The sequence below is a fragment of the Hippopotamus amphibius genome, chromosome 1 (genome assembly GCF_030028045.1).
Source record: "Hippopotamus amphibius kiboko isolate mHipAmp2 chromosome 1, mHipAmp2.hap2, whole genome shotgun sequence".
NCBI lineage: Eukaryota > Metazoa > Chordata > Mammalia > Artiodactyla > Hippopotamidae > Hippopotamus > Hippopotamus amphibius.
This window is the reverse complement of record NC_080186.1, coordinates 212994522-213015868: the sequence shown is the minus strand read 5'-3', so window position 1 is coordinate 213015868 and position 21347 is coordinate 212994522. Positions and strand designations below refer to the sequence as shown.

The 21347-nt window shown below is 36.9% G+C and overlaps 1 protein-coding gene across 3 annotated transcripts in view; it reads left to right on the top strand.

The window, feature by feature from the left end:
• MSH3 (mutS homolog 3) overlaps positions 1 to 21347 on the top strand; it is a 178482-nt gene that overhangs the window by 18690 nt on the left and 138445 nt on the right. For all 3 annotated transcript variants that reach the window (XR_009054434.1, XM_057740289.1, XM_057740281.1), the window contains exons 7-8: positions 133 to 276; positions 3818 to 3984. Coding sequence is in view for 2 of the 3 variants with exons in the window: in XM_057740289.1 (XP_057596272.1) it covers positions 133 to 276; positions 3818 to 3984 (311 nt within the window). In the remaining variant the exon portion in view is untranslated. The remainder of the gene's footprint in view (positions 1 to 132; positions 277 to 3817; positions 3985 to 21347) is intronic.

Here is a 21347-nt window from a genome sequence, read left to right as displayed (position 1 = left end):
TAAATCAGAAGAATGAACGCTGTAGGGAAGATGTTTGCATAAAGCAAAAATGCCCAGGAAAATGAACCAATATTTTAATGAAGAAAAGCTAATGGGAATGTAGCATTTGTTTTTCTTTAATAATTATTACATGTGAATCCGTTAGTCAAGCTGGATGATGCTGTAAATGTCGATGAGATAATGACTGATACTTCTACCAGCTATCTTCTGTGTATCTGTGAAAATAAGGAAAATGTTAAAGACAAAAAAAAGGGAAACGTTTTCATTGGACTTGTGGTAAGTACTTTGTAGGTGAAGAACAAATAGATGTTCAAGGCATCTTTAAATATGAGTAATCATGTATGGTTTATAATGACGCTACCTGATGGGTTGTGTCCTCAAGTAATTGTACTAAAAAAACATTTTCCTCCTAATTTTATTTTATTTTTATATTTATTTATTTATTTATTGGCTACGTTGGGTCTTCATTGCTGTGTGCAGGCTTTTCTCTAGTTGTGGTGAGCAGGGGCTCCTCTTTGTTGTGGTGCGCGGGTTTCTCATTGTGGTGGCTTCTCCTGTTGCAGAGCACGGGCTCTAGGTGCATGGGCTTCAGTAATTGTGGCATGTGGGTTCAATAGTTGTGGCTCAAGGGCTCTAGAGCACAGAATCAGTAGTTGTGGCGCATGGGCTTAGTAGCTCCGTGGCATGTGGAATCTTCCCAGACCAGGGATCGAACCCGTGTCCCCTGCATTGGCAGGCAGAGTCTTAACCACTGTGCCACCAGGGAAGTCCCCCTCCTAATTTTATATGTTAAATTACTAGTTATAATTTTCTCACATGGCTTCTTGTCACTCCATCTGTGGAGGGATCCAGATAGTTTCTGTCCATGTGCTCTGGGAGTTTAGAGTTAAAGCTAGACACAGTGACGGGCATGCATGTGGACAGTGTACATATAGCAGAATAAAAGTCAGCACATGCATGGATAACAAAGGGTTTTACAATCTCCTCTAGGGATTTGCAGTTAAACGCAAATGATAATGGGATTGTCATATCTAGTTTAGAGGAAAGTGCAAGAGTTAAGGGGAAATGATAGCTGGCCAATACAGAACTCCATTTTTAATAATAAATATTAGAAATATTTATAACCAGTCTTCCAGGTAAGTATAACTAGTGAATCATAGTTTTATTGATCTTGGCTTCTGGCAGTTTGGGAGCAGATTTGCCCATTTATAGACCTACCTGGACTTTGCTTAAAATCTTGGGCTTAAGGGCCCTTTGAAACTACTATTAGACTCATTTATTCTGTTAAGCAAAAGCAGAACCCTTTGCCTAAGTAATAACTCATTCTGTTTGTTTTTTCAAACTTTTGCTACCAGCTATAATATCAACAAAAGTTCTTACAAATACCAAAATACCTTTTAACACCTCTTTCTCTGGCTGCATAACTTTGTGCTAACTTGACATTTACTTAACCAGTAAGCCTTTCTCTCTGGAAGTTAGCTTTACTGTTGAATGGTTATAAATGATTTTTTTATCCTTGAGAAGCACTTTTTATTTAGCTGCAGGCAATTAAACCTATCTACAGATAGAAAGGTTATTTGCTTTTAAGCTTTAGCAGACATAATGTTCTATTTTATATTTACCTAGAACTCAGTCTAAGAGCTGATAGTATACAACTCCAACTTTGTGCATTTAGAAGTATCCTCTGGCCTATTGCCAAAGGTAACCATAGTATATGAACTGGCATGTGAAAAAAATGAGAAATGATGGTTTGCATCTCAGACGTTTTCTTGGGACCCATTCTTTACCTCAGCAATCACTTTTGGGCTGATGACATCTGGAGGTGTGGGTCCAGGCTGCACCTCTCTCCTGAGCTCCAGGCTCCTGCTTCCAACTTTTTACTGGACAAGGCACTCAAATTCAGTGTGGCTGAAATGGATCTCATCTTTCTTTACCCCGTTCTTGCTGGGTTTTTCCCTGTTGTGATGAGTGTCTCATGTTCCCCAGTAACTACCTAGGAGTCATCCTTTGGGTACTGGTAGTTAGTCTGAAATCAAAGACCTTTCTGTTGTGGTGCCACTGCCATGAGGTCCTCTACCTTCAGGCTGGGCAGTGCACAGCTTTATACAGACTCACTATGGGTTTATCAATGTCACATATCACACAGAGTAGTGGATGTTGCAGGTTTTGCGATATAGGCCATTTCTCTGATTAAAAAAAGCAGAGGGGAATTTGTCTGGATGATGAATTTATAACTTGAATTTGTTAATAACTTTTATAAAAGTTAGGTTGTAGATTGGGAGATAAACTTATACATGTATGCTAATGTCCTTACAGTCCAGCTGTCTGGCCACTAGAGAAAGCCTCTGGGCTAGAATTCAGGGACTAGAACTAGAACCTGAACTTCCTTGAGCCAAAAATGAGTGAGTTTTTAAAAGTTATAAAATAGTTGAGAAAAAAATGCATAAAACAGAAATTTACAGTGTAACATGAGACAACCACCCAGGTTAGGAACTACAACACTGCTCACAGGAGGGCCTCTTCGCTCCAGAGGTAACCATGATCCAGACTTTAAGATAATAGTTCCCTTGCTTTTAGATACAGTTTTACCACTTTAAACAGTATATAAATGTAAACATATTGTATGTATCCTTTTGGGTCTTGCTTCTTTGTTTACCATGTTGTTCGTGGGATTTATTTAGACAGTAGTTCTTTTGTTGTCATTGCTACATTGTATTTCATTTTACAGTTTATTCTTGCTTCTGTTGAGGAATGTGGATTATTTCCAGTTTTTGCTTGTACAAAGGATGCACTATCAACCTTTTTGTACATGCCTTCTGGTATACAGGTGCCTGAGTTTCTCAAGAGTATATACATAGGGGGAGGAATTCCTGAGTTATAGGATATGGATGTTTTCAACTTTCCTAGAAAATGCCAGACTGTTTTCTGAAGAGGCTAGATCAGTTAACTTTCCACCAGCTGTGCATGAGTGTAGGGACTGGTTATTTTTTCTCCTGTTAGCTCGTGCAGTCTGTAACTGGCCCCATGCCTTTCTTAAGTATCAGCAGTGAATAAGAGTGTGGCTTGTGGAGTCAGACTTCGTCAATATTGCCTCCATCACTCTGTCGCGCTTCGACCTTGAGTAAATTGCTTAATTGTTTTCGTCTCTTCCAAACTATGATCTTTTCCAGGTTATCTTTGCTATTATTGGCTTGGGGTGATGGAGGCGGCTTTTAGTTATCATAGTTATTTCCCCGGATAGACTGTGTACATGGGGTTTTTTCAGAGTTTGTTATATTTGATTTTGTTTTTTGCAAAAAATTATACTTTTTATTTATTAATTTTATATAATGAAGTAGTAACTTATTCCTACCCAGGTGGCCAGGCTACTAGGAGCGTATCACTTATTACTTTTACTAATGACATCCACTATATGAACAGTGCTTTATAGTTTACAAAGTGTTCATTTGTTTTCTGATTTGACCCTTACAGTGACTCTATGAGGGAAGTAGGCTGGTTTATTCCCAGTTACAGTGGAGGACCCTGAGGCCCAGGAGGGTTTGGTGACTTGTCACAGTCACTGCATCTGGTGTGTTAGATCCAGGGCTTGATTGGAGTCAGGGTGCCTCTCTAAAATCCCATCTAGCATAGTTTAGATATTGATAAATCTGACTTATTTTTTGTAAGAGTCTTGGAAAGCAGTCAGGTTTTCAAACACTTTAGAAATGCAAGTACATACTCATGAGTGTCGTCTTTACTATTTCCACCTTTATTAATGCTGTGTCATAGTTATATGGGGAAAAATATATTTTCTGTGCCATAATATTTTCATTTTTAGGGAGTGCAGCCCGCCACAGGTGAAGTTGTGTTCGACAGTTTCCAGGACTCTGCTTCCCGTTCAGAGCTGGAAACTCGGATATTGTGCCTGCAGCCAGTGGAGCTGCTGCTTCCATCAGACTTGTCGGATCAAACAGAGACACTCATCTGCAGGGCCACAGCTGTTAGGTGAGTCGGCACATCGCTGCAAGATAATGTTGCTTCTGAAACTTAGATCATATTCCCAAACTGATGCTTATCAAAGTTGTTAAAAATCATTTTTCCTTGTAAAAATATTTCATCAGTAGTAGTGGAAATTCCAAAAAAGAAAAGCAAAGTTACCCATAATGTAACCTTAATGTAGGCTTTTCAAAGTTGCTCTTTTTAAATAAGTTTATGATAGTTAATGATATTATTTGATAATTAAAGGGTTTATGATATTATTTAATGATATTATTTGGTAATTAGTCTTCAGTCCCTGGAGAGAATCATCTCTTAGAAAGTTTATATAATTTTGGAAATGCCTTTTCGTGCTGCAAGTTTCAATTTGTGGCTGAGTCTGGTAGTTAACTTTACTGGATCTGTGGTCACTCCTCTTATTTATGAGGTGGTGTGCCAGGCACCATGGCATACAGAGGAGGAAGATGTGTTTGTGGTGTGTGTCTGGCAGAGTTTATAAGCCAACAGGAGAGGCAGGTGTGTACAGACCTAACTGGATTCACAAAGCCTGATGTATTGCACGACAGACATGAAGGCACCTAGGTGGGAAGATTCTGTACTGTTACCTGAGGAGTTCGGTGGGAGAAGAGACTGGAAAGGTGGGCTGAGGCTCGGGTGAAGAGGACTTTATATATTGAGGAATTTGGACTTTAGGCAGGAGAGCCCACGAAAGTTTACATTTAATAGGTTGACAAATCAGTTGGAAAATTAAAGTAATTGATTCAGTGAAGTTCTGTTCTTGGAGTTGAATGTTCCTTTTTCATCTGACTTGAAATTCTTTCAAAGTAGCTTTCAAAATATGTTTTTCTGATTATAACACTAATCCATGTTCATTTAGGAAAAGTAGAGTTACAAAAAAAATGCATGAAAATAATAACAAGCTATAACAGAGATAACTACTGTTAAACATTTTGGCGTATCATTTCTGTGTATATATATCATCTTTTTTTTGTTTATAAACTTTGATTCATGTTGCAAAATCAATTTTGTATCCTGTTTTTTTTTTTACTTAAGATTCCCTATTTTTTTTACTTTATTATGCAAAATTTCAAACATATATGAAATTATGCTGAGTAGTTTAGTGAACCCTGTGGATCCATCAACCAGCTTCAGTATTTCTCAACCAGCCAATATCATTTCATCTAAAACTCTACTCCCTCCCTCCCTGAATTATTTATTGGAAGCAAATCCTAGCGGACATCATTTCATCTGCTAATATTTCAGTGTGTATTCATGAAAACAAAATGACTACATAATATTCATTCATATAAGTGGATCATAAGGTATCCATTCCCCTTTTGTTATGTTGTATTCATTTTTTTCAGTGTTACAAATACTGCTATGATAAATATCCATGCATAGAAATATTTGTGTGCATTTTTAGTTATTTCCTTAAGCTAAATTCCTAAAAGTGGAGTTAATTGGTCAGAGAGTATTAATATTTAGAAAGCTCTTGATTGCTTGCTAGAATTGGTAATATAAATTTATACTTGTACCACTATAGTATAGGCAGATTGTTTGAGCCCTTGCTAGCATGGGAAGTGATCATTGAGATAATTTCTGCCAATTGGATAGATGAAAAACTCTGCATGAATTCCCCTTATTTTGTTCTTAATCCTTTTCCGACAGTGTTCAAACTTGAGTAATTGAAAAGTCAGACAAGTAGACTGATAAGGGATGCTGCTTTTGGAGAGCTTGAAAAAGTTAGTAAAATCTCTAAAGATTTTAAAGATAGTCTTCTAAAACTATATTTCCCATATTTTATGTCTTTAATTTTGTTAATTTTCCTTCATAACTGAGTATATATTTGATCAAATTAGTTGTAATTGAGACCAAAGTTGATCAGTTGAATCAACACTTTCATTTTTAGGATTTCCACTTATTTTTATGGAACAATAAAGGCAAAATTCAATAAAACATCAAAACATTCCACAAAGACATTGTCAAAACTGAATTTTTTGGCTGGCAGGCAGCATTGCCTGGGGATATTCCTTAATGTTTACTCATCAAATGAGATTCAAAAGCCATTTGGCATCCTGGATTCAGTTTGGATGTCATATGTGGGTTTTACCAAATTTGATGACTGCCTTTGTCTTCTTTTACTTTGTATTTTTCTGGTTACCATTGGGAGTACGTAATTTTTCCTGTGTTTACTAACCACATGTAATTTTTTATTTTATTCCCATAATAGACTAAACATGGTCAACAATTAATGCACATTTCTTTGGAGCCTAAAGCTGATCTGTATCTAGGTATAGAATGGAGCAGTAGGCATTCAGAAGTCAGTCAAGCAGTGTGGCTCTTGTGACATAGGGTTTGGGTTCAAAAATTGGCTTTCCTTTTAGTGACTTTGGGTGAATTACTCAATTGTGTTGTCCTTCAGTCTCCTTTTCTTTAAAATAGAGAAAGCAACAGTGTTTACCTGATAGGATTGTTATGAGGATTAAATAAGTTAATATAAAGGCAAAGTGCTTGAAACAGTGCCCAGCATAGAAAGCTATCTATAGATGGAAGCTGTTCTTTTTACTATTCCCATCAGCCATGATTTCTCTTAGTACTGCCTCTCCCCTGTGCTCCACTGGAACTCCTACTAGAAGTGTGTTGGACCTTTGTATTCTGCTCTCTGTGCACGGCCCTTTATGGTGTCCTCTCCCATCTACAGCTATGTTTTTCATATTGTTTTTGACTTTTGGGGATTTCCTTTTTCTTTTTTTTTTTTTAAACTCTCTTGAAAAAACATTTTTGGTTATATTTTAATTTACTATTTTTCTGTATTTTTAGTATACTGCCTGGACCAATTAAGTCCTCCGTACTTATGGTAGCATTCCATTATTTTTATACTTAAAAATATCTCTCCTTATTCTGAAAACACTTACATAATTGTTTATATTTTATTTTAGTCGATTTATTATTTTTAAACTATATATTTTTATTATTTTACATTCAATTTCTAATTTACTTTTTCTTTATTTTGCTTTACTGTGTGAGGGGTGGTCCTACCTTAATTTCTCCCTAAATGTTAGTGGGTCCACATTAACATCCATAAAATTTAGCCTTTATCAGGGACCTCCGTGGTGGTCCAGTGGTTAAGACTCTGTGCTTCCAGTGCAGGGGGCACGGGTTTGCTCCCTGGTTGGGGAACTAAGATCCCGCATGCTGCAAAGCCAAAATAAATAAATTAATTTAAAAAAAAGGATCTTTAAAAAAAATTGTTAAAAAAAATCTAACCTTTACCAACCTGAGATACAATTCCTAGTCTTGTTTAAAAAAAAAGAAAAGAAAGAAAAAGTTAGCAATGGGGATAGGGAATGATTTCGGTTAGGGTATGAAGAACAGAGTTTGCCAAAACTCTGTTCCATATTTACTACCAATAAATAACATAGCATTGAATTTTCAGGGAGAAAAGTTTTGCTGTGGTTTTGGTGGTATCTTCCTTGTTTTAATAGTGATGGGTAGTTTCTTGTATCTCAGATTTAGATTTCTTTCTTTTTCTTCCACTGTGAACCTGAAAGTAAAGCCAGCAATTTTTGTCAGTTAGTGGTTGACATTTTATTAATACTGAAGAAATAATAAAACCTTGTGAGAAAAAGTAGAATGGCTTGGAATTACAGAATATCTATTTAAATATGTATTAGGTTTTTTTGTTTGTATTTTTTTTAATTTTTTTAAATTTTTTTTAATTTTTGTATTTTTAAACTTTGACCACAAGAGGTCCCCAGAGCATTTCATATACCCCAATACTATGGATTACAATTTAAAGACTATGCAAAGCTCCACTTTTATTTCTATATGTCTAGGTGCTGACTTAATTACTTTGTATCATATATTTAGAATGAATAACTATTCGTCAAAGATAATACTAAGCTAAAGTTATTATTTCTAAATAATGATAAACTGTCAGTTTTTCCTTCAGTGCATTATATTTTATAGATCATTTATGTAAAATTTTATAGATCATTTATGTAAAATATGTTCATAAAATTTCAGTTTGGTTCTTAGGAAATTAGTCTTACTATCTATTGTTATCTTTTACATTCGTTGTAAGAATGTGTACATTCTTACATTTTCTCTATAGAGAGAAACAAAGGGAAAACAATGATGTTTTCTTAACTGCAGTTAAGGTCACTGTAGCTTAGAGATGTTATATGCTTATAAAACTGGTCAGGAGGACTGGCTGCATGCTGCCTATGGTTGAGAACAAAACAAAGATGACAAAGTTATCTGCTTCTGCCACTTTTATTCAACATTGCAATGGTGATTTTAGTCAGTCCAATAAGGGAAAAAAAGAAAGAGAGAGGGAAATAAAAAGCATGCAGATTAGAAAGAAAAAGGCAATAAAGTCTTCATTGTTACGATTCTGTATATAAAAAATCCTAAAAAAAAAAAAACTGGTCAAGAGGAAAGCTATAGAAAGCAATAAACAAATATTAAGGAATATTTACTAGTTCTCACGGGGATATATGTATAAATACAGATGATTCACTTTGTTGTACAGCAAAAACTGGCACAACAATGTGAAGCAATTATATTCCAATAAAGAGCTTAAAAAAAAGATATCTACTAGTTCTCAAAGAAACTGATTTTCGAGGCAAGTCAGATGAACAGAGCAGATGCAGGTCAGTTCTGAGTACAGAGAGGGAGAGCTTTCCGGGCCCTGGCATAACCAAGGAAGGCCTTGTGGAGGAGGTTGGCTGGGATAGGGACACTTGCAGGATGGAGGGCTTTGAATTGGTAGTGGGGAGGGAGGACGGTATGGGTGTGTGTGTGTGTGTGTGTGTGTGTGTGTGTGTGTGTGTGTGTGTAAACGATGTGAGCACTGAGGCACACAGGCTGGAAACATTAGAGAGGTGTGAAGACAGTGTGGAGAGCTGGGGGAAGCGTGAGTCCGAGGACCATAAAATCCAGCAAAGGGGTGTGGACTCCTAATGGAAAGAAACAGAAAGGGAGGGGATGAGAGCCATGTAGAGAACCACGACGAGATAGGGATATGTAATTGTTGTCCATCTGTGGCAAATGGTACAGTCAGTGCTGTGTGTTAATTTTTACAATGTGGACTCTGTTAAAATCTTCTGAAGCAGTATGACGTTTAGAAAGAGATATTTGGCTAAAAACTAACCTTAAGTGGTTGATACCATTTATCAGTCTGGTGAGAAAGGAAGTCTAGGTTCCTCCCTTAACCTTTGCTAGCATGGGTGGGGTTGGACCACATTTTTTTTCTGTGGTGTTTGGCTGGAGTAGAGTGGTTATTATTGTCTAAGAGTTTTCTGTCTTGCTTGGCTGCACCTTTCCTGGGTCTTTGTCTGGGGAGAGCAGGCTTGTTGGAGCTTTTTTGTCTGCTCCTGTTGGCCTTTCCCGATTGTCAGCTTCTTCACCTCCAAGGCTGGGATGTATGTGACAGAAGTAAACCCAGGGGACTCACCTCCGTGTCACTCCTCAGGTCTCGAGTTCCAGGCTGGTCTGCTTTCTGTCTGCCTTTCAGAGTCGTCTTCTATTTGTTTTATGCATAATGTCCAGGGAGTTGTACTCAGCAGGAGAAAGAGGGAAAAGTGTGTCTACTTCTCCTTCCCAGAGCAGAAGTGTGTCTAGTCAAGATCTTATTTTAGAGATTGTTCTGAGTTTGAATGAACTTTGCTTCCTTGATATTATTTTAATTTAATTAAAATACAATTTAAAGAGCACTTGGATTATATTGCTAATCCAATGTGCAGATCTTTACTGTAGTTTTGTATGTGGGTGAATCTGATTAAGGGAAAAAGAAAACTCCCTTTTCAAATTTTTTATGATTTAAAACAGTTTTAAATTTTGTTTGGTATCACCTAAAGTTTAAGCATGTTAGACTATTTTTAAAAGCACAACCAATGGGGAAAGTCCTTCATCCATTCCTGGGTAAATTAACAATCTGAGCAGATAAAAAAATAACAGTAGTGAAGTTTTAGCAGTCCTCCATCAGAATGATGTTATGATGAGCAAGTCATATTAGTTTTCTATAAAGTTTCTCCTTTCTTGCTTATTACCAAAAAAAAAAAAAGTATTTAAGTTACAAATCAAAAGGAATTGAAGGAAACTCAAAACCAAGTGAATTCAGAGAGCCTGGAGAAAGGGTATAAGTCAAGAGTGGAGTCTTAGGTCCAAAGAGCAGTGGCCCTGGAACAGGGAAGGTTGGGAGTGGGTGACTCCAGGCACTGGCCACCCCTGGTGGAGCTGAGTCACACTTAATTTGCTTACTTGATAGAATTCCAAGCAATTCACAAATAAATATATATTTTTTAATTTTCATAGTTAAATATTTATTTAAGGTGTATTAAAAATGTGTAAGTAGTGAATCAGACCTGTGATTTCTTAAATTTTTATGGCATAGAAGGATTCTTAAGTTGGTATTTGAGCTTAAAAAACAATAGGTTGGTTTACCAAAAACTTTTTAGTTGTAGTAGTGATGTACTCGCAGATGTGGGAACATTCTTGAAGGTGGAGGAGCAATGACTGAGGTAGGGAAAATTCATGCTGGAGCACACTTTAGGGGCAGTGTGTGTCACATTTATCTGCTTCTTGTCATTTAGATTTTGTATGAGTTGTTTGAGCTAAATCCAGTATAAATGGAGCCATCGCTTGAATGAAAACAAATCCAAACCAGAGTTTAAGAGAAATACAGGTGATGAATTTGAGGTCCAGAAAGAACATTTAAGGTCCCTGAAGTTGGGCTTCTCTCCATTTTTTATAGTAGTCACCTTTCTAATTGAGGTATTTTATTACGCCTTCAAGTTTATTGTATTAACTTAGATAGCTAGCAGTAAATTCTGATTGATTATCCTTTTCTTATATTTGTATTAATAGATGTTTCTAGTAGATTCTCACCTTATTGATACATCCTCCTGTTTGCACATTATTCATTCATTCACTTTTTTTTTTAAAGCTCTTTTTTGGAATATAATTGCTTTACACTGTTGTGCCAGTTTTTGAGGTACACCAAAGTGAATCATTCATTCATTGTTAAAAACATTTATTGTTTGCCAAGCTCCTTTACTAGATGGTGAAGATACAAAAATGAATAAGGTCCCTACCTTCCAGATTCTTACAGTCTACAGGGTTGGTCATCATGGAAATGAATAATTATAACAAAAGTGCCAAATGTTACAGTCTGATGGAGTCACTGGTAGCGTAAGAACACGAAGCTCTGCCTACGGAGTTAGGCGAGGCCTCCCAGAAGAGTATGCCAGAATTGAGACTTGAGAATGACAGCCAGGCAGATGGGGGTGTGAGAGAGGGTAGTTTTCTCAGGGAACAGAAACTAGTTTCGTTGGCTTCACTGCCAGGGTGAGCATAGCAGCCTAAGGCAGGACAGATGTGAGGTTTGGAGAGAAAGGTTGTGTAAAGTGGGAATGAAAGAGGTGGAACATTGGAGAGAGAGCAATATTAAGGAGGGGTTGGATTAAGAGTCTCCTCAGAAAGAGACTGAGAAGGGATGGCTCATGGCAGAAACTGTGTCATAATAATCTTTTGTGTCCCCATGACCTGTTATAGTAGCTCGAATATAGTAGGTACTTAATAAATGTTTGATGAGTGAATTACTAAATAAGTAACTTTGGGGATAAGGAGAATAATGGATATTTCCTGTTTTTCTTAGGAAAAATGATGTGGGTTTTATAAAGATGAAGGGATTGCTGTAGTAACTGGAAATTCATGCATAATATATGATGATAAATGTGTGTATGAATGGTGTGAGTACACCCAGCTCGCTTTGGGAAGACCGCATTAATTCCCTATCATTTGAAAACAAGCTTCCAACCTCATCTCTGGCACTTGAAACTTTTTCTGTTGTGATGCTCATGAGAAATCTTTTTTTTTCTCTTTCTTATTTATTCCTTGTTTCTAGAGTAGATGATAAAATGTAAAGTCAGCTTTTTCATTCTATTTCATTATGTTTATTATATAATAATTTCACTTTACTATTTAGAAAATTCAAAATTAGAATATTGATGTGGTAGTAGAGATGGTAGTGGATTAAGTAGCAGAAATAAATCTCATACACAGTAGGAAAATGTTTGTCTCAGGGCAGACATTTAAAGAGGAAGCCTTAATATATTAAAAATCTGTTTTCTATTGATTTCCTTTTAAAAATTATATTAATTCCTTCTCTGGTAGACGTGCCATTGTATTTTCAGTAGTTTTCTTGGTACAGGTAGTTTTTACATCTCTAGCTAGCACTTTTAATGGGTAGCACTTTTAACTCATATATGAAAATCCAGATTTTAAAACATGATAAATTAATAGATATTCTATAAGAGTGTTTGTTGTATGGTTTATCTAAATAGTGAGCTCCTTTGTGCATTTTCATTGAGTGTAACTCCTCAGGAATATCTCTCTTTGAAAAGAATAGTGGGGTGTACATGTTATAGGTTTATTGGTAGTCGTCAAGTAGGAAGAAACAACATTTGAGGAGTCTGGAGGAATGGTTCCTGCAGAGAACTCCCAAGGTGGGGTCAGTCCACTTGGACAGGAAGCGGGGAAGCAGTTGTGTGAGATGTGCAGAATTGTTTCCGTACTTTCACTTGATTTTTGTAGATTACCTGTTCATTTGGGGTGAAGATTTAATTTCATAAAGTCTCCTAATTAACTAAAACATTTTATTCTGAGTTACATGATCACCAAGGTAATTAGTCGCAAAGCCCGCTGGATCTCCAGCCCTATTTGATGTTGGTAAGTCCACTTCCTGCCATCAAGATGTAACCTAACAGCAATAGGAAGTACAAAATTTTTCTTAATTGAACTCTTAGTAAAGGTAGCCATCTGTCCTTAGGATCTCTGCAGTCATTTTTCTTCCCTTTCCCTCTTGGTATTTCAAGGTAGAGGTTGCCCTCACTTCCTTCCCTTCTAACAAAGCTTCCTTTCACGATCTACCTTAAATTAAAAACTCGGTTCAGAGCCCCCCCACCAGGCTTGCTCATGTCTGAGCCTTTGTGGGTGCGGACTTACCCATCAGTCTTTTCAGTGCCTCCTTCCTGTCACACCTTTCTGCTGAAAGGAGATTTCTTACAAATTTCCATTATTTTTATTGATTTCTCTGAGATTACTCTCTTATCTCTTATTTTCAGGCCAGGAAGTTCTTCTCCCTCCCATCCTTTGTTGGATTCTTTTTAACCACTAACCCAAGTCTTCATCCCTAGAGCAGTAGAAGCCTGTGAAGTCCTGGTTTGCCTTTTCCTTCTACCATTTTTCCTCCCTACCTCTCTCTTCCTCCTCCCTTCCTTGCCCCTCCTCCCTTCACCTTCTTTAAGAAAATACCTGTCTAGTATTTGATTCAATATATAATTTGATTTAATATACATAATGCTGAGCTTGATGGCATTTCTTCAGGCTTGCTTGGCCCGCCCCCGCTGACAACTGGCAGCTGGGGAAACTCTGACATGTTAGGACTTGTTCTCTCAGCACCATCATGAGCTCTTTCTGTTACTTTGTACCTTCAGCTCTGATCAGCTCTCTTGGCCAGGTTGAGCTGTGCTCTTTGTCTCATGGGAGTGGGCATGGGCCCTGAACACACTGTACTAGATTGTGTACTAAATTACCCTCAGCCCTGACAGGAAGGTTGGTGGAGAGAACACAAGATGAGTGGATCTGCATGTCTTCTCTGGTAGCCATGTTGGACCATGACGACGCCACAGGGTTAGTCCTTACCTGGTGGGGCCATTGAGATCAGGGCAGTGCTGAGTATCACGTGACATCTTTAAGATGGTTTGTGTCCAGCCAAGGAGGCCTACACCTGACCCATCAAGGCAGTGCTTTTTGAACTGTGGTCACAAGTCGTTAGTGGACTATAAAAACAGTCTTATGGGTTGCAACTACCACTTTAAAAAAAAAAGGAAATACGATAGAATCAAAGATAGATGGGTACGTTGTATGTAATAACCTAAGTATTGTTTTATGAAACTTTGTTTTTCCGTTTGCTTTACATCCTAATCATGTCTTTAGCCCAAGAAAAAGGTGTTTCAAAGACAGATCAACTTCTGGTCATTCCTGTTAACAATAAATCAGATAACGTATACAAAACACATTAGCTAAATACTGTTTCTCTTTCCATTCAGCTTCACAAACATTTATTGTTCTTGGGATTAGAACAATCTTCTTGAGATTAGAAGATCATGACCTTTGCCCAGTAAAGCCTGCCCGTTTGTTTGGAAAGCCAGCACATATACAAATCGCTCCAGTATGAAGCAGAGTATATAGTGTGTGTGATAGGAAAGCAAACTAAATACTGAGAGAGTACATGAGAGGGAGAGGACAATTCTTTGTAGAGCAGGACTGCTCAGTAGAAATGTAATGTGAGTCACATGTAATTTTAAATTTTCTGGTAGCCACATTAACAAGTAAATAGAAACAGGTACAGGTAATTTTAAAAAATACACTTTAATTCAGTATATCCAAAATATCATTTCAACATATAACTCTGTTACATTGTTTTTTATATATTAAACCTTTATATTCCTTTTCACAAAGTTTTCAAAATCCAGTGTCTATTTTACACTTACAGCACACATCAATTCCAATCAGCCCCATTTCAAGTGCTCAGTGGCTGCATGTGATTAGCAGCTACTGTATTAGACAAATGCAGGTTTATGCAATGTAGGGAAGCTTCATGCAAGAGAGGGCCTAGAAGCATAGGCAAAACTTAACTAGACAAGTGTTGGGAAAATACATTCTACAATGAGAGAAAAGTTTAAACAAAAATGAAATAGGAGTTTGTAAAAAATGGTGGATGAAGCTCTTATATATACCAGGTATATTCAGTGACATTTAGTTGTATTAACTCATGTAATCTTCACAACAACCCTTTGAGGTAATTACTATTATTATATAGTAAATAGTATATAATTCATAAAGTATAAAGTCTGTATAATGAGGAAACAGACACAGGTGATCTAGTAGCATATATGCATGTATCTGTGTGTCTGTCTGCAAAGATACCATGTCCCAGACCTGGGACCTGTGAATGTGTGAGGTTAAATGACAGGGAGAATGAAGGTTGCTACTCAGCTGATGTTAAGGTAGGGAGAGTACTCTGGGTTATCCAGGTGGGCCCGACAATCACGAGTCCTTTAAATGCGGAAGAGGGAGGCAGAAGAGGAGTCAGGAGAGTCAGGGTGATGCGATGTGAGTGTTTGACCCACTCATGTTGGCTTAGAAGATGGAGGAAGAGGTCATGAGCTAAGAAACCTAGTTGGCCTCTAGAAACTGGAGAGGGCAAGGACTAGATTCCCTCCTAGAGCCTCAAGAAAGGAACACAGCCCTGCCGGTACCTTGATTTCAGCCCAGTGAGACTGGTGTTGGAATTCTGACCTGCAGAACTGTGAGATAATAAATGTGTGTTGTTCTAAGGCACTATTTTGTAGGAATTTGTTACAGTATTAATAGAAGAGTAATACACTACCATTATGTGTGGGTACTGGGTAGTCATGTAAACTGTTTTCCTTGTGGCTTGTGGCTTTAAAGAATTTTTTGTTAATCAGTAGCTATTTACTGGAATTAAGTCAGACCGTTGCCTCTCTTCCTTGGATGTCCAGTTTCTTCTGCCTCATTTTTCAAACTAGCTGAAAAGTGACAGGCTTAATACTGTTGAGGCAGACATAACTTTTGCAAGTAGGAATGTAAAAACTAGTTTGCTTCTGACTGAAATATTGGGAGTTTGGAAGTACTTGGTAAAGTGATTACTGCCCTTTTTAAGCAGTTCCTAGTTGCTAAGTTAGGAAGTCATTCATGTATAAATTACTTTGTAGGTAAGGATACTTTAGTCTTTTATGTAACTTTTAACTCTCAACCCCCGGATATCACAGAGTTTACTTGTGGGTGATTACATTGAGTAAGACAAGAGACTGCCCACCCATACAGAATAAAATCCTATTTCTTCTCCCTTGTGGAGAACAGTGGGAACAGCCTGGCCTGCAGGTCGATTGTCATATTCTGCCTCCTTCCCACCTACTTATTGCTATAGAGAGACACAGAACTTAGCCTCTCAGCACATTCTGTCATTTTCCTGGGGCTGCAGAGGAAAGGGCTTTTTTAGGTTAGTTCCAAGGTCCTGTGGGCATTAAAATATTTGCCTCTAAGAGGAGAGAAGCTTCCCTCTTGTTACTTGCTTGCTTATTTCCTTTCACTTTTTTTCCTCTGTATTGACAATGCCAAGATTTTACTTAAGGGATATGTGTTTTATTTAGTCCTACCATTATACTATATACTAAAATCCTACCGTTGTCAAAGTGTTGATATTTTACAATGCTCTTGCAAATGCATAGATAAAAAGGATTTTTTTTTTTAAAGAACGATTCCAGAGTTAACTACTGGCTAATGTTGGAAACAGTAGTGGAATTCATTCGTCCCCTGGGGCTGTGGTGATGTGAAGTGTTTGTGGGTGTCTTTCCTCTAACCTCAAAAGTGGAAAACGTAGGCTTTTCCTGCTTGGTGCTGTCTTTGCCCCAGGAGCTGAGTGAGTGCAGCCTTATCTTCCAGAATTCTCTTTGTGGCTTAGGGAATGTGCATGATTTTCTTGCATTGCTTCTCAGAGGCTCTAGGCCATGCTGATTGCTCCTGAGTGATGACAGGTGCCTGTTGCCTGCTAAGCAGCCTTCATCTTGTGTCTAAATGCCATTTTCACATATAAATAAGGAGGTGGTGGATTTTGTTATACAGAGACTTTCACTTTCAGACTTTTCTATTTGATTGGACGTATTTAAACAACAAGTTATGCAAGAAGGTTAAATTGATTGATTTTACAAGAGCTTGAGTTGCAAACCCATTGCTTAAGTAAGGTCACATGAGGCCAGGAATGTGGCACGCTTTCTCCTATCTGGTCCCTTGTCCCTTTCTCTGGGCTCTAGCTGCACTAGACTAACGGCTGTGTTCTAAACATGTCATATGCAATGAGAGATGGCATAGGACAGTGGTCTGAGTACAGCATCTGGGGACAGACGACCTGTGTTTCAATCCTAGCTTCCTTGTTTTTTCTTTTTTGTTTGTTTTTTGTTTTTATTTTTTATTTTTAAAGCTGTGGATCTTGTGAATCTCTCTGTGGCCCTACTTCCTTGTTTAAAACCAGGTATACAGTAGAACTTTTTCATAGAGTAGTAGTGAGGATTAAGATAGTTAATATGTATAATGGGTTTAAAACAGTGCATAGAACATAGTAAGCTCAGTAAATACTAGCTCTTTTTTTCATTCATCACTTGTTTTTCTGCCATTCTTAAGCTATTCTTATGTGGTGTGGTGTGTTTTCTCCTCATCTATCTTCTAAAATAGCCTGTATTTTAACAGTCTTATTGCTTTTATGAAGCTGTCTTGCAATTTTCAGCTGGGGTTCTAGCCTTAGCTGTACATTGAAATCACCTGTGTATTAAATACTGATGCCTGTGTTGTTGGTCTATGCTAGATTTGGCTTGTAGTGACTCGTGAGAATAGATGGTTATATTTCCATGGAATCTTCTTCCAGGTAAGCTTTGGTAGCTTAAAATCAGTCATGGTGAGAATATTTACACTCCTGAAATTGGCAGATACTACCACAGAATTCCTCTCAGTCTACTTGGTATGGTAGTGATTTATTTATAAGCATCTCTAAATAGGTATTGAGCCCTTCAGTAGGGTTTTTTTAGTTTGCTAGAACTGATGTACCACAGACTGGGTGGCTTATAAAAACAGAAATATATTGTTTTACGCTTCTGGAGGCTAGGAATCCAAAATCAGGGTTTCAGCAGGATTGGTTCCTTCTCAGGGCTGTGATGGAAGGCTCTCCCAGGCCTCTCTCCTTGTCTCATAGATGGCCATCTGCTTCCTACGTCTCTTTATATTGTCTGCCTTTTGTGTGTCTGTGTCCAGATTTCCCCTTTTCATGAGGACACCAGACACCAGCCATACTGAACTAGGGCCCACCCTGGTGACCTCACGTCAACTTGATGACCTCTATAAGAACTCTGTCTCCAAAAAGGTCACATTCTGAGGTACTGAGAGTTAGGGCTTCCACATAGGGATTTTAGGAGGACATAATTCAGCGCATAACACACAGCAAGGAACTCCTTTTTTCTTGTTTTCCATTTATTCCTGTAGTGAAGATTTGTTGAACTGCAAAGGAAACGTCGGTTAGTTATTCAGTGTGCTATGAATTCCAGATCGTCGGTTTGTTTTTGTTGTTGTTTTTGAAGCAGCTGTTTCTGGGGATAGTATCAGAGTTTGTATTTGTAGAGAAAAATATTAGTTTAGGAAGCTTGGTTATTTTAGGTTGTCTGAGGCAGGCTCAAGCTTGTTAATGAACTCAAAAGGCATATGATCTGAGTGAAATGGTCTTGATTTTGTGTCTATCACTGAGAGAATGCTTTTAATCATGCATGTAAAAAAACATTTGAGATGAATTTCCACTAAGATGAGAATGTTTTAACGCTGATCATTCTCTTCAGGATTATATAAGACTATAGATTTCTCAGAAAAGTAGGATTTCTTTTACTTTATCTCAAAAGCACATAATGTCGGGTAATGATTTTGTGATTTTTGTGATTAAAAAAAAGTCTCTGAACCACAGGAAGTGTAAATTTTGTTGTAAAGATTTGCTTCATGTTGGGATGATTGTGTCTATATGAAGTCATGGATGACATTTAAACTATGATCATCTCAAAGCATGTAAATATGGAATGTACTTTTGAAGTTAAATGTTTTTCTTCAAAATGAGATACTTCTCTGTATCATTGCTTTTCGCTGAATAAATGCTGATCTTAGAATCTTATTCGGAAAATGTATTTGAAATACACGTTTGCACAGGAATTTATTGGTCTAAATGTTCAGATTTTTTGATAGAATATTTTCAGCTATAAATTGTATATGGCAAATATCAAAAAGATTTAATTTTTAGTCAACTTTAATCAAGTATAATTTACATGCAGTACAATTAATTTTAAGTGTATGAGTCAAATCAATTTTGATGAATACATACATCAATATAACCACCACCCCAATTAAGATAAAGAACATTTCCATCTTCCCAGAAAGTTCTTTACAGTCATTTTTCTCCCCACCTCCACCTCCTACTCCAAACAAATACTGATCTGATTAGACTGTTACAGAATTTCACGTAGTTGGAATCATTACAGAATGTAGTCTTTCATGTCCAGCCCTTTTCAGCATAATGCCTATGAAATTCACCCATGTTTTGAGTGTATCAGTAGTTCCTTTTTATTGTTCAGTAGTGTTGCCACAAAATTTATTCATCCATTCACTTGCTGAACATTTGAGTTTTGGCTATTTTCAGTAAAGCTGCCAAGCGCATTTGTATTCTAGTCTTCTTATGGACGTATATTTTATTTTGGGTAAATACCTAGGAGTGGAATTGCTGGGCTGTATGGATAAGTGTATATTTAACTGTATAAGAAATAGCCAAACTATTTTTTCAAAGTAGTTCCCCAATTATATGCTCTTATCAGCAGGATATGAGAGTTGTAGTTGCTTTGTATCTTTGCCAACTCTTGGTGTTGACCTTGTTTTTAATTTTAGCCATTATAATGAGTGTGAAGCAGTGTCTCATTTTGGTTTTAACTTACTTTTTTTTTTGATCACCAATGATGTTTTCATGTGCTTATTCATATATCTTCTTTTGCCCATTAAAAAAAAAATTCAGTTGCCCTCCTACAGTTTTGGTGGGAATGTAAATTGGTGCAGGCACTATGGAAAACAGTATGGAGGTTCCTCAAAAACTAAAAATAGAGTTACCATATGATCCAGCAGTCCCACCCCTGGGCATATATCCAGAGAAAACTCTTAATTTGAAAAGATACATGCACCCCAACATTCATAGCAGCACTGTTTACAATAGCCAAGACATGAAAGCAATCTAAATGTCCATTGACAGGTAAATGGATAAAGAAGATGTGGTGTAATTTATACAATGGAATATTATTCAGCCATAAAAAAGAATGAAACAATGCCATTTGCAGCATCATGGATGGACTTAGAGATCATCATGCTAAGTGAAGTACGTCAGAAAGAGAAAGACAGATATCATATGATATCACTTTATGTGTGGAATCTAAAATATGACACAAATGAACTTATTTACAAAACAGAAACAGACTTGCAGACATAGAAAACAAACTTTTTTACCAAATGGGAAAGAGGGTGGTAGAGGGATAAATTAGGAGTTTGGGATTAGCAGATGCAAACTACTGTATATAAAATAGATAAACAATAAGGTCTTACTATATGGCACAGAGAGCTATATTCAGTATCCTGTAATAAACCATCATGGAGAAGAATGTGAAGAAGAATATATATATGTATAACTGAATCACTTTGCCGTTTACCAGAAACCAACACAACATTGTAAATCAACTATACTTTAGTTAAAAAAAAAATTGGGTTTCTTGTTTGATTGTGACCATTGTCAGACTTACATATCTGTTGTCAGATATGCTTATTGTGAATATTTTTTTCCTAGTCTGTGGCTTCTTGCCTTTTAATTTTCTAAATGACCTTGGAAGAACACAAGGTTTTAATTTTGGTGTAAGTCAAATGTATCAATTTCTTCTTTTATGGTTAGTGTTTTTTGTGTCCTAAGAAATCTTTGCCTACTTCAAGGTCATGAAGCTTTTCTTAGGTTTTCTTCTTGAAGATTCATAGTTTTAACTTTTAGTTTTAGCTCTGTTAAATATTTGATTTAATTTTTTGGGCATAGTCATGTGAAGGTAAGGGGTGAAGTTCATTTTTCTGCATACAATTACCCGTTGTTTCCATACCATTTGGTGAAAAGACTGTTTTATCCACATTGAATTATGTTGATGTCAAAAGCTTCATTTTGAATTTGACTTTGAGAAATGACCTAGATTTTTATGTTCCTATGGTAGATGTTTTAGACACTAACATTATAAGATGTCATTTTGAAAAGTGTTTTGTTTTTTCTTTTTGCCTCAAAAGTTATTTACATGTTAGAATTTAGTTATTGACCACATGGGAGCTCCAGAAACCTACCGTGCCAACCTCTCCCTGATAGACCCAGCTAGAGATTCAGATAAAAAAGATGATTCTGTATGTGTGTATGTTTATGAGAGAGAGAAATTAAGCTAAGGCATTTGTGGAACATTTAGGAAAGCACATAAATACTGCACAATTGGTATCATTTTAGGTAATTGGTAATTTTTTGCTGTACCATTACATTCATTTATTTAAAAATTTTTATTGGAGTATGGTTGATTTACAGTGTTGTACTAGTTTCTGATGTACAGCAAAGTGAATCAGTTATCTCTCTCTCTCTCTCCACTCTTTTTTAGATTCTTTTCCCATATAGGTCATTAGAGTATTGAGTAGAGTTCTTTGTG